The sequence below is a fragment of the Macrobrachium nipponense genome, chromosome 25 (genome assembly GCF_015104395.2).
Source record: "Macrobrachium nipponense isolate FS-2020 chromosome 25, ASM1510439v2, whole genome shotgun sequence".
Lineage (NCBI taxonomy): Eukaryota > Metazoa > Arthropoda > Malacostraca > Decapoda > Palaemonidae > Macrobrachium > Macrobrachium nipponense.
Window position 1 is genome coordinate 15713151 of NC_087214.1, and position 12803 is coordinate 15725953.

A 12803-nucleotide genomic window follows, 5' to 3' on the forward strand; every position below is an offset into this window, starting at 1 on the left:
CAGGAATTTTAAGATAGAATATTTATGATTTATTCGTGAGAATAAAGACGTAAAGAATAAATAATTTACGTGTTAAACAGTGCATAAAATTAATTTCCGATAAAATATAACGTAGTTTTAATCTTCGTCGGTGAAACAGAACGCTATTTCGTTTAGTTAAAAGGTAAAACATATCCTGTCGGTTGCTCAAGGTTGGAGATGAGTTTGCAAAAAAATTTAGCATTCGGTGAAAAAACCATTTTTCCCGTAAACACTACGGTTACTATAGGCCTTATGCATACTTAATATGTCAATGCATGAATATGTAAGTAGGAATAGGTCAACAGATTTACACAGGACTAGTCTGATTTTTTTTACCAGAATCTTAAAAATATACAATGACGGGGTCAGGGACCTTCTTGTTAAACCCAGATTTCATTCTGAATAGTACTAGGTTTGTCGTACTAATTATATTTTATGTAGTTATTTATCCTGTGCTTCTCATTTCTCCACAATACCTGTTTATGCAAAGTGAACTAGGTAGGATGTCAACTGGTTTCTGACGGTAATTATGTTGTTTACTCTGCCATTCGTTACTTGATAGACCAGAGGCTCCCAGTATGTCGTTATGACAGCATCTTGGTGTTATTATTATTATTATTATTATTATTATTATTATTATTATTATTATTATTATTATTATTATTATTATTATTATTATTCAGAAACTAAGCCTTATGTCTGGCAGAAAATCGAAGGCTATTTTCTGTCATAACCTGGTTGTTGGTTTGATCGGAGAATAAACCTTTAGTAAATCGACATAGGCCTAATTCCAAGGCCATCGCCGCCTCCTTCGAATTACAGATAACAACATCACTGTCACACTGATTTGCACGTGACGTCACGAATAATCATTTTCTATCTGGAAAGGTCTTCAGAAGTGACTGATCTCTTGCTCAGGTCAACTTGATTGAAGTTGGTATATGCAGTACATTGAGAAATCCTTTGGAATAGGCCGGGAATGAGTTTTGACTGGAACAACTCGTTGGTATAGTTTTTGAAGAAACTGGTGAGGATTGGAAGAGAGAAATACCTCCCATTTTCTGAAGTAATTAAACTGTTTGTGGCCTCGTATTTACATTTCTTGGTCAGTCCTGTTCTGTGAAATTTAGGTGAAATAAACCCTGTTACATCTCGACACTTGGGAGGTTAAGAATGATTTGAGAACCTATGAAGGAATTTGTCAGTTTGTCCAGAATCCTGACCATGCAGTCAATTCAAATTGTATTAAATACCACAGGACGGGAACAAGTAACATTTAAGAGCAGCTATTGAGGTCATTCTTAAGAACGGCTCAGTTCTTTAATGATAACAAACCACACAGAGAGATTATCATCGCCTCATAGCAACTTCAAAGGAACTATATAGTCCTGTTTCTCTACTAATGAGAGACGTATATATCCATCATTGATATTACTCGTATCGAGCCTTCTGTTTTCCGCAATAAGTATCTAATGGAGAAAATTTTCATTACAGACGATGATTCCCTTCAAGTCGTTTCAGTACTACATCCATGAAGACGATTAGGTACAGCTCACAGTTCGCCAGGGTCAAGTCATTTAAGTAACCATACAAAAAAATAGGCATAGCATCTCTTAATTTATATAGGGCCATTGATAGATATTATAACAGAGAATTAAGAATGTTATTCAGTAAAGCTCCATTTGTTACGTGGTCTATTACTACGAACATATTTTGAATTTTGAAATTAATTAAACTCTGGAGTAAGCGTTGTCGACAGTCGGTCTTTACGAACCATTTGGCCAAGACTTTTATTATTATCAGTACTTTTTATTGTTTGTTAGTCAATGAGTAAATTAGTAAAGCGAATGCAGTCAATTAAATACAATAGCCTAGGTACGTAATTCTTGTTTGCAAAATGAACACAGTAGGTTAAGATATCATTATTATAGCAGAATCACGAAATTGTTATGAATAATGAAAGTAATATCTAAATTAAGAAGCAAATAATGTAATAGGAAACTGAATAATCTCTCAATTTGGCGTCTGGTTCATTTGTCAACTTCAGTTTGGTTGTGGATAAGTTTTTATGTCTATAACGATCCAATGTGACGCTTTTGATTCTTAAAAAAAAATATTTGAAGAAATCTTTTTTTTTTGTGTTTAAATTGTTAGTGTGGCTGTATCAAACTGACTTTGTGGATTTACTGAAACGATTACGGAGGTGAAGAACCAGGAATTCCTCGACGTCAAAGTATGCAAATTGGCGTCGGCAGTCGGCAGTTGTTAAAATATTGATCATTTGTCAAATTAACTCAAATAACTTTTGCCATAAACACCGACTCTGCTGGAGATATTATATACCGAATCTATAGGTATCTACAGACCTTGTTATACTATAGGTATCTATAGACCTTGTTATATAGGTATCTGTAGACCTTCTTATATACAGTTCCTATGTAAAAGTACGAACCCTGAGATAGAAGGAGAAGGTTAATATATCATTTTCCTGGAATTTCAGTCTCAACTTTTCACCAGAGGTGTCATGTTAAATTATACAGTCGTAATTACGATCAGGAATTCCATACTTAATAGGGTTATTTTTTCTTTTTAGCTGTATAGTCTGTTATGAAAATCCCCAATGATTCGGTAAAACAGTCGATTCCATTTAGCATTTGCACAGAACAAATATTATGAACTTTTTGCCATTCATGATCAGATTTTGGTTTGACACTGAATGGTATTCATCGCATGCTTCTGGTTTTTTTTTATAATATTACCTATTCATTTGCATAAAGTTAGTCAAGTATTCGCATAGAATGGACACAAAACCAAAAGCTTCCTGAATTAATCCTCCCTTATAACATAACCGTGATATCATTGCTTTGCACGTGTCACACAATGTCGTAGGCCTATAGTCAGCGTATGTGAGCCGTCGACTATGTCTGTTTCATTAGGAGTTACTTTTCTTCTATTATTTGTCGAGACAATTAACTAACAGATACTTAAACCACGGCAGTGGGATTAGAGAATACCTCTGCTGTGGTTTAAGTTCGATTTAACTAAAACCAGACTAACGATAAATTTATATCTCAGGTCTGTCTCTCTGCGGGCAATACGGACAACTGATGACGTCCACGACAACACAGTTCGTAGTCTCGTGTGGCCACTCAACTCATTATTGGTAACGCATTTGTATATACCACTCTTTTTTTGACCTGATAACAGTGTAACTATACAGCGTAACTATAGATATGAATAATGAAAGCTAGTATACTTACTTATTTGTACATTAGTCTAATTCTTAGTAATGGAGGCCACTGTATCATGACAATGAACACTTGATCTGGTGCAAGAATTCTCGAAGCCTTTTGGACGGAGCTGAAAGAGAAATAGTCGTCATTTTAGTCTCCTTCATTCCAGCCAAATGTTGGTTTTGTCAAAAGATTTCTTGAAGAGAAAAATAGTCGAATATTGAATTAATCTTAAGTGGAATTGCTTTCTTGATTTATGGGTCTAATTCACGGGTAAGGAATTATTGCAATGAAAATTTAATTAGTTGAACAAGGTGTATGTTAGTCATGTACAGTTATTAAGTCAGATTTCTAAGTTTTGAACAGTTATTAAATCAGATTTCTAAGTGTTTTAATTGTGTTAGGAGTTTTTTCAAGTTGATGTAATAGGTAAACATTTTTTCACTTCGTTATAGATATCTGGACAAAATACTTCCACAACAAAGGACGTATTGGTATTGCTGGTATAAAACTCTCCTCGCTTTTAAAATAGTACGCCATGATCAAATGTTGACAATCTGATTGTTAGGACTGTTGGTCAAAAACATGAGTGATGCCCTTTACGAGGTAAAACAAGGTCTGTGGGGTAATATATCGTTAACATTCAAGCCTTACAATTTTAGGAAAATGCTTTTCATCATATGCAATCAATACTGAAAAATTGCTTTCATTTCAGCAATTCGGAACTTTTGCATAAAGCATCTTGGTACTATGGAATTTTAAGGTTCTGACTAGTTTAAGTTTTCTCTGCTATTCTCAAATGGTTATTGGTCAATTCTATGTTATTTTATTATAGGAATTGGATTGTTTTTTAAAGAGTACTTTGAGGTTAACTGAGCCAACCAGAGGAGTGTTTGGATTATGACAAACTGGAGAGACGTGGAACAATGTTAGTTCTGAAAAATCTTGCCAGATTAAGGAAAATGTTGAAATGGTTTTAGAAACTTTATAGCCAGGCTCAAGTAATAATAATAATAATAATAATAATAATAATAATAATAATAATAATAATAATAATAATAATAATAATAATAAAGAACTAGCCAGCGATGACACATGGCAATGGCTACAGAGGGGAGAGCTAAAGAAGGAAACTGAAGGAATGATAACAGCGGCACAAGATCAGGCCCTAAGAACCAGATATGTTCAAAGAACGATAGACGGAAATAACATCTCTCCCATATGTAGGAAGTGCAATACGAAAAATGAAACCATAAACCACATAGCAAGCGAATGCCCGGCACTTGCACAGAACCAGTACAAAAAGAGGCATGATTCAGTGGCAAAAGCCCTCCACTGGAGCCTGTGCAAGAAACATCAGCTACCTTGCAGTAATAAGTGGTACGAGCACCAACCTGAGGGAGTGATAGAAAACGATCAGGCAAAGATCCTCTGGGACTATGGTATCAGATACGTGCAAATAGACCAGACGTGGCGTTGATTGACAAAATCAAGAAGAAAGTATCACTCATTGATGTCGTAATACCATGGGACACCAGAGTTGAAGAGAAAGAGAGGGAAAAAATGGATAAGTATCAAGATCTGAAAATAGAAATAAGAAGGATATGGGATATGCCAGTGGAAATCGTACCCATAATCATAGGAGCACTGGGCACGATCCCAAGATCCCTGAAAAGGAATCCAGAAAAACTAGAGGCTGAAGTAGCTCCAGGACTCATGCAGAAGAGTGTGATCCTAGAAACGGCACACATAGTAAGAAAAGTGATGGACTCCTAAGGAGGCAGGATGCAACCCCGAACCCCACACTATAAATACCATCCAGTCGAATTGGAGGACTGTAATAAAGCAAAAAAAAAAAAATAATAATAATAATAATAATAAATTTATAATATAGAATTAATTAGCAAAACATAACTATTCTTTTAACAGAATATGTTTGAAAGAGAGGCTTCTTCCAAGAAATAATAATAATAATAATAATAATAATAATAATAATAATAATAATAATAATAATAATAATAATAATAATAATAATAAGAGTGATGGACTCCTAAGGAGGCAGGATGCAACCCGGAACCCCACACTATAAATACCACCCAGTCGAATTGGAGGACTGTGATAGAGCAAAAAAAAAAAAAATAAATAAAATAATAATAATAATGCATTTTACTGTACTTTGCTAATAGGAACTTACACTAAGAAGCCTCCTACCTTTTCATTGCAGTTCAATTTTGAATTAATATTTACAGTAGCTGTGAAAAAAATTTAATTCAGTTTAATTTAAGATGTGGTTGGTTCATGAAGTGCTACAGACCACCATCACTGTCTGAAAAAGACCCTGTCCCATCTGTGCCCCTTTCAGTGAAAAGGGTGTGGGTATAAGACGCTTAAAGTCTGGTTATATCGAATTATCTTTCATTACTTTGTAAGGCTAGAGATCTCGGTGATATGATGTTATTAACTTCTGCCTCATCTCTACAGGAAATCGTCTGCAGGGTGCATATGGGACAAGCTGATTAGACCACAGTATGCCTCGCAATTCAACAAGTATCTGTGAACGAAGAACTGGACTTCAAGAAAGCCTACATTTATGTTTAACAAGTAGAATGTAATACTTAACCCGTGTCAACAGTTGCCTATGGCCAGATGGAATGGTCTCCCACCAATCATTTCCTTACCAATTAAACATTAGTTTTGTGGCACAGTCTTGGCTACTCAAGATTCATAAGTTTATCATGTCAAGTACTTCAGTACATTTCAGGACAGCTGTTTCCATTTCTTACCAGTTTAAGATGACTATAGGCTCGATCAGTTTTAGGATACGTGCATAGCTTTTTAAAAATAGATTCTCTATATGTTTGATATTAGCCTTCAAGTACGGTAGTTCTGTTTGTTTCAGGACACAGTTTTGCTTGATCAGGGGTCTAGTGTCGGTGTGATATCAGTCAAAAGTAGTTCAGTGTGTCTGGATATGTAGGCCATTCAATTTTCTTGTGAAGTATTAGCAATCTGGCAACTTTCAGGATAAATTCTTTTTTTACATAAGATTAATAATAGTTTCAAATTAACCATAAAAAAATCTCAGTTGGTTTTAGGATAATTAGCCTTTATTCTGTTTATCTGAATATATAATTGAAATATTAGATGAATAGTTGTGTCTTAAAATACCAAGTTTTCACTTTAATTTCTCAGCAGTGTTAACATCAGCTGCCAAGGAGCGTAGTCATTCATTTCAGGTTGCATAGTTTTTACCTGTGTTCCCATTAGTTTACCATCGTCTATCAGGTAGTTACGGATGTTTCAGGCTCCATAATTTTAAACATAATTTTCTTGTTAGTGAAATAGCAACTATTAAGCAGCCATGGCTACTTTGTGACTATTCTATATCGAGAAGTCACATATGTTAAAAAATACTTTTCCATCAACTTGGTTTAATATTACAGTTATAAGTAATTGATTGTTTCAAAGAATACATACACGTTCGTCTAGTTGTGATTTGCAGTATCCAGAGGAACGTTGATGGTAGGATATGATGATGATGATTTCCTGTCATTTCCTAAAGTTAAACAAAAACTATCAATAGCAAAAAAGGCTCATTAGTTGCAAACAGCTGGTTTTAGGTGCTGATTTTATGGAATATCTTCGTAGTGGTCAATATAGTTAGGAATAGCTGTGAGGAGTCAGACTTTTGAGGTATTAACCTTTATAGAACAGATAATATTTAAGACTAATTATTTCTGACATTTTTTCTCTGTAAAGCTTACATAGATATTGCTAAATTAACTTCCATAGCAGTAGGGACTTAGTAGAATTTCAAGACACTGAGACTGGTATGGGGATGTTCCAAAATTAGTCGTAGTCAAAATGTATCATAGATAAAATTATGGAATAAGTGAACTCTGAATTTCACTGTTACTTTAAGGGCCACTTACAATACTACTGTTAATGGTATTTTAGGTAAAGGATTCAGTCATATTGAATGCATTACTTGTGAATAGTTTGTTTTTTCTGGAAATATCATAAGTAGATGAACATGTAAGTAGACTCAAATTCAAAGCGTTACCTTAAATGAGATTAGGTATTGTTAACAAAGGTGCCTTAGGTATATGAAGGTCATTCGAAAGTAGTCTCTGAAAGGGAGTAATTTGACAAGGCTATATTAGACATATGAATGAACAAGCATTCTCAGTTATGTGAACAGTTTATTCGACTTCATGTTAGATTGATAGATAAACTTTCTTGGAAGATTAAAATCACCTTCCTTGAGAACTAGTCATTTATTTTTCTCTAGGACATACTCAAGTATGTTCGAGGCATTTGACACACACGGTTAATTCCTTCCTTAGTAGACTCATAGCTATTGGGATATTTGCTATTTAATCGAATACGATTTTTAACTGTTTTGCATTGCAAGCAAGTCACACCATCTCTTTCCTTGCAAGGTTCCACAGATGGACTGATTTTCCATGAACGATGTAAATTGGAGCAGTTAGGTTAAAGAGGTTTAACAGCAAAGCGGAAGGAACTAAAGGGGAAGCTATCTAATAACCATTGAGTTTCGTTATACGTAGACTTGGCCTCAAGAATGTTTATCAGAAATTAAATCTCAACAGAAGAGTTCTGTCTAAGCTTAGGAACCAAATCAATTATGAAATTGCCTGTAGTTACATTGCAAGAGGGTACATCTTAAGTTGCTTGTGACTCTAACGTCAATTATTTTAGAAAAACAATTATTTCTAATTTATAGGTCTAGTCTGTTTTAGAAAAATGCAACAGTGTCTTGACATATGGAGAAGTTCTGGTTAAGCTATAATGATTTTTTTAGTGCTAAATTATTGCATAGAGTTCCCAGTGAGTTTAAGTTGAAGATTTAACTGTTATAGTGCAGCGGCATAGCAAACCAATTGTGCATTTTGTGATGGAAGCACCAAATATGGAGGAATGATCAAATATTATATGGGGAACATTTTCAGGTATGGAACCACTTTTGTAGTAATCCCAAAGTGGCCGCCATATTGGATTTCAAAATGGCGGCTTAAAAATCTTTAATTACAGATAATTCTGGTTATATACCAGCTAGAGACTTGGTTTTAGTGTCTAGATATACATATTTGAGGTCAAGGAATTGAATGGTTCTAGTAAGAAGTTGATTTGGTGACGCCAATTGGATTTCAAGATGGTAGGCTAAAAAAAAGAGAAATTTATGACTGATATAGATGGCAGCTTGGAAGACAGCAGGAAACTGGCTGTAAGACAGTGGTTGGACAGAGGCATTGGTTCAGGCAGAGATAGCAACAACAGGCACAGCAGACTCCTTCCTGCATGCAGCTCATGTCAGCCGTACAAGACGCGCCCACCAGGTAACTGCTTCTGCCCTGCACATACTTCAGCACCATGCATATACTAGATACAAAGAAAGAGCGACAGCAAGAGATGAGGAACTATTGCAGTTTGAGGCATGGTGTGACATGAGAGCAGTAGCATGTCCCCAGTTTCAGTACTGGGCCACTGTACTTCACCTGGAGCTCTCTATACTCCTCTTCATACGTTCACTTAGAGAGTCGAACTTCACACTGTACATGGACACCCTACCAGAGCTAGCTGCATGGTTTGCTGCATTGGATCATGTCCACTATGCTCGCTGGTTTCCAGTGCACATCAGGGACATGGTTTGCCTTGCAGAGAAACATCCAGATGTTGCTGCCAAGTTCCATATGGGCCACTTCACATCCAAGAAGACCAGGCATGCTTTTTCCGCCATTGCCTTAGACCAGGCACATGAGCAAAACAATGCCATGGTCAAAGGTGATGGCGGGGCAGTGGGTCTCACTGAAAATCCAAGTGCCCTTCGACGGTGGATGGTGACTGGCCCTGAAGTTGCTCGGGTCATCACAGAATTTGAGACCTCACAACAACTGCACCAAAGAGGAGAGCACACCCACCACCATGAGCAAACCAACAGTGTACAGAAGAAAATTTGTCCAAGATGTTCGTGCACTGACAGCAGTCATTGAGGAGATGGGCAACCCCTTTGAAGAAGAAAGCACAGATTTGCTGGTACTAGACACACAGGAGATCCTGGGCCCAGCTGCAGTAGAGAGTGTGCGTACAGCTGTGCAGATGGGGCGAGATCAGTTCCATTTATTTGTGAAGGAACGTCTGGCAGACAGATCCAAACCACTCAATGATGTCATCAAACGCAACAAACTTCCATTATTTGCATCCATCAAGGTGAAAAGGGTCAATAAGAGCAAGCAACAACTCGCCTCTGCAAGGAGTGATTCAGAGCTTTTCTCCAGACTATACATCGCATGCCAAACCAGAGATGGCGATCTCGAGCAGTTCTTCAAACATGAGAACAGTGCACACCCGCCTGCACTATCACAAAATGGACGGATCCGCTTTGGTTCCAAATCTGACTTTCTGAGGCCTTTGGAACAGCTTGTTGAACCAACGTCTCACCCACCACAAGTCTCTTCTGTGATCCGTGATGGGGCTGCAGTGGTTCAAATGCTGAACCCTGGCCACAGCAAAACATTTCTTGACTATGCCACAGACGTATTCGTTCCATACATTCTGTCACAGCTTCAAAATCATTCTCGTCTGGATCTAGTGTGGGACTGCTATGCAAACTCAGGCAGCTTGAAGGCAACTGCAAGGGCTAACAGAGGCAAGGGAATCCACCGACATGTTACTTACTGCACTGCCCGTTACAGGGAACTGGCACACATTCCTCCGTGTCCACGAGAACAAGGAAGAACTCTTCCGCTTCCTGTCTAAGCAGGTCATGGAGTCCATCAATGTGCCAGAGAAACAGCTGATTGCTACTGACGGTGAACAGGTAATCTGATCCCCCTGTATATCATTATGTCAATACATGTACCCACATTGTCATGGATCTGTAATATAAAAATAATGTAATTTCTTAGGATGATGAGATTTTTTTTTGATGATCAGTTGACCGCCTTCACCAAATATATGACATTTTTATCTGTATATCAAACAGTCATTGCTGTACCACCCTTTGAAGACACAGCAGCTTTGGCCCATGCAATCACGAGGAAGCGGACACGCGTATGATGGTTCATGCAGCAGATGCTGTTAAATCTGGACACCGCAGAATACTCATCCGTACCATGGACACAGATGTGGTGGTTCTTGCTGTGTGGATGGCCCAGGAGCTACATGAGGCAGTCGATGAACTATGGCTAGGCAATTGGGTAGCTGGTCAAGAGCTTCCGCTACATAGCAGCACACAAGCTGGCTGCTTCACTGGGGCCAGACAAATCCAAGGCACTGCCAGTCTTCCATGCAATCACAGGGTGGTGAATATCAGTCTCAGAGCTTTGCAGGTCGTGGCCAAGTATAACTGCATGGGCAGTATGGGACATTTTCCCAGAAGTGACAAATGAATTTCTGACCTTGGCATCTGCACCAAGTGAGATTTCTGAGGACACATTGGCAACCCTGGAGAGATACATAGTACTCCTGTACGACCGAAAATGTACATGTTCAGAGGTGAATCTGGCAAGAAAGAAACTCTTTGCAAAGAAAGCGCGATCTATTGAAGCAATACCTCCAACACAGGCAGCCCTAGAACAGCATGTGAAGAGGGCAACGTACCAGGGTGGATATTGTTGGGGGCAGTCTCTTGTCCCACGCTGCACTCTACCATCACCATGTGACTGGGGGTGGGTGGAAAATGTTGGACAGTTTGATCCTTTGTGGACAACACTACCAGAAGCTGCCAAATCCTGCTATGAACTGATCTCTTGTGGGTGCAAAAAAGGTTGCAGTGGGAGATGCAAGTGTAAGAAAGCAGCTCTGAAATGCACAGCACTATGTGGCTGTGATGGTGATTGCTCAGACTGATTTGGAACTGTGCAGAACTTACGTGTTATTGAATTGACTGATACGCAAGTTCTCTTGCTTGTTGTGTGTATAATTACATGCATATAAATGTACATAATAATTATGGGATTATCACTTGATTATCAGTTGATAATGTGAATTAAAACATGTTTCATTACAACTATTTAATTCCTTGGCTTCACATTTGTACATCTAGACACCAGAATCAAGTATATAGCTGGCACATAACCAAATATATCAGTCATAAATTTCTCTTTTTTTTAGCCTACCATCTTGAAATCCAATATGGCGTCACCAAATCAACTTCTAACTAGAACCATTCAATTCCTTGACCTCAAATATGTATATCTAGACACTAAAACCAAGTCTCTAGCTAGTATATAACCAGAATTATCTGTAATTAAAGATTTGTAAGCCGCCATTTTGAAATCCAATATGGCGGCCACTTTGGGGTTACTACAAAAGTGGTTCCATATCTGAAAATGTTCCCAATATAATATTCTATCATTCCTCCATGTTTGGTGCTTCCATCACCAAATGCACAATTCTTATGATTTTTTTTGCTATGCCGCTGTACTATTAATGTTAAAAACGTAACTGTTATTGTTAAAGATTTAGCTTTAAATTTTGAATAATAGGAAAATTATTGTCATACCAAATTGTAAATTGAATGTGTACAGAAACTGAATTTCAGCTTTCTGTTCAGTTCTCACCAAGTACTGTATAAGGCTTCATTTATCTAGGAGTATTCATTACTTTTGTTAGGTCCTAATGAAACGAAATAAGTCTGAAAACTGCTGAAAATACTCTAGCCGTACCAGAAAAGTCTGAATATAGGAATCAGATATTGTCGTAAATTGATGCAAGTAACTTAGACATTGTTCTTATTTCTTCCTCTCAACCTTCCAGTCTGTCTAGACTTTTTTTTTTCTTCTGTCAAGTCGAAATCTTATACTATACATACATGGGGGTCTTTTCGGTCAGCTGTTAAAGCTGTTACGTAGGAACACTTTGCAGATTTACAGTACAACTTGTAAGCTGCTGAATTGCAATTTTCCACTTTTCATGCTGTAATAAACCCTTCACAATTTGTTGAACAATTTCTGCATACTCTCTCTCTCTTCTCTCTCTCTCTCTCTCTCTCTCTCTCTCTCTCTCTCTCGTGTGATTTCCATGGCCCCCAAAGCACCGTTATGAAGTGTACCTCCTCACTCGAGGTGCACTGAAGGCATAACTTTAGGTTCTCTGTACCGTCTCTTCGGCCCCATTAATAAGCTGCTGTAACCCTTTCATTCATTCCTTTTGCTGTGCTTCCTCTTTCTTTCTTCTATCTTACTCTTGTCCTGCTTTTTGGAGGTTTTCCTTTTGTTACGCCTTTCAGACCTTTTGCTCCCAATTTTCCTTTCAGCGCTGAATGACCTCATGGGTCCCAGCCTAAATTATTTATAATATGTTGTTGTTCCGAAGCTTATTTACTCAAGGAATTGACTGGTACAATGGTGCAATTCTTTCGTAGTTTGAGGCTAATCTATGATTATTTATATCGAACATTTCATTTTATTTTATGTGATTAATAAATAATTTTTTTTACAGACGAATGTCCACAAGTCCATTTGTCCGTTTTCAGTACCATCCCAAACAAAAGACAGCTTGATATAAATCATTTTATTATTATTA

General features: G+C 37.4%; 1 protein-coding gene across 1 annotated transcript; it reads left to right on the plus strand.

The window, feature by feature from the left end:
• The first annotated feature begins 3089 nt into the window (after positions 1–3089).
• On the plus strand, positions 3090–9919 carry LOC135199175 (uncharacterized). The gene is made up of 2 exons (XM_064227064.1): positions 3090–3184; positions 5736–9919. The coding sequence occupies exon 2, from the start codon at positions 8723–8725 to the stop codon at positions 9266–9268; it is 546 nt and encodes a 181-aa protein (XP_064083134.1). The 5' UTR covers positions 3090–3184; positions 5736–8722; the 3' UTR covers positions 9269–9919.
• Positions 9920–12803: the final 2884 nt, after the last annotated feature.

Coding starts and splice junctions, on each gene's coding strand:
- LOC135199175 (XM_064227064.1), top strand. CDS start 8,723: ATGAGAGCAGTAGCATGTCCCCAGTTTCAGTACTGGGCCACTGTACTT.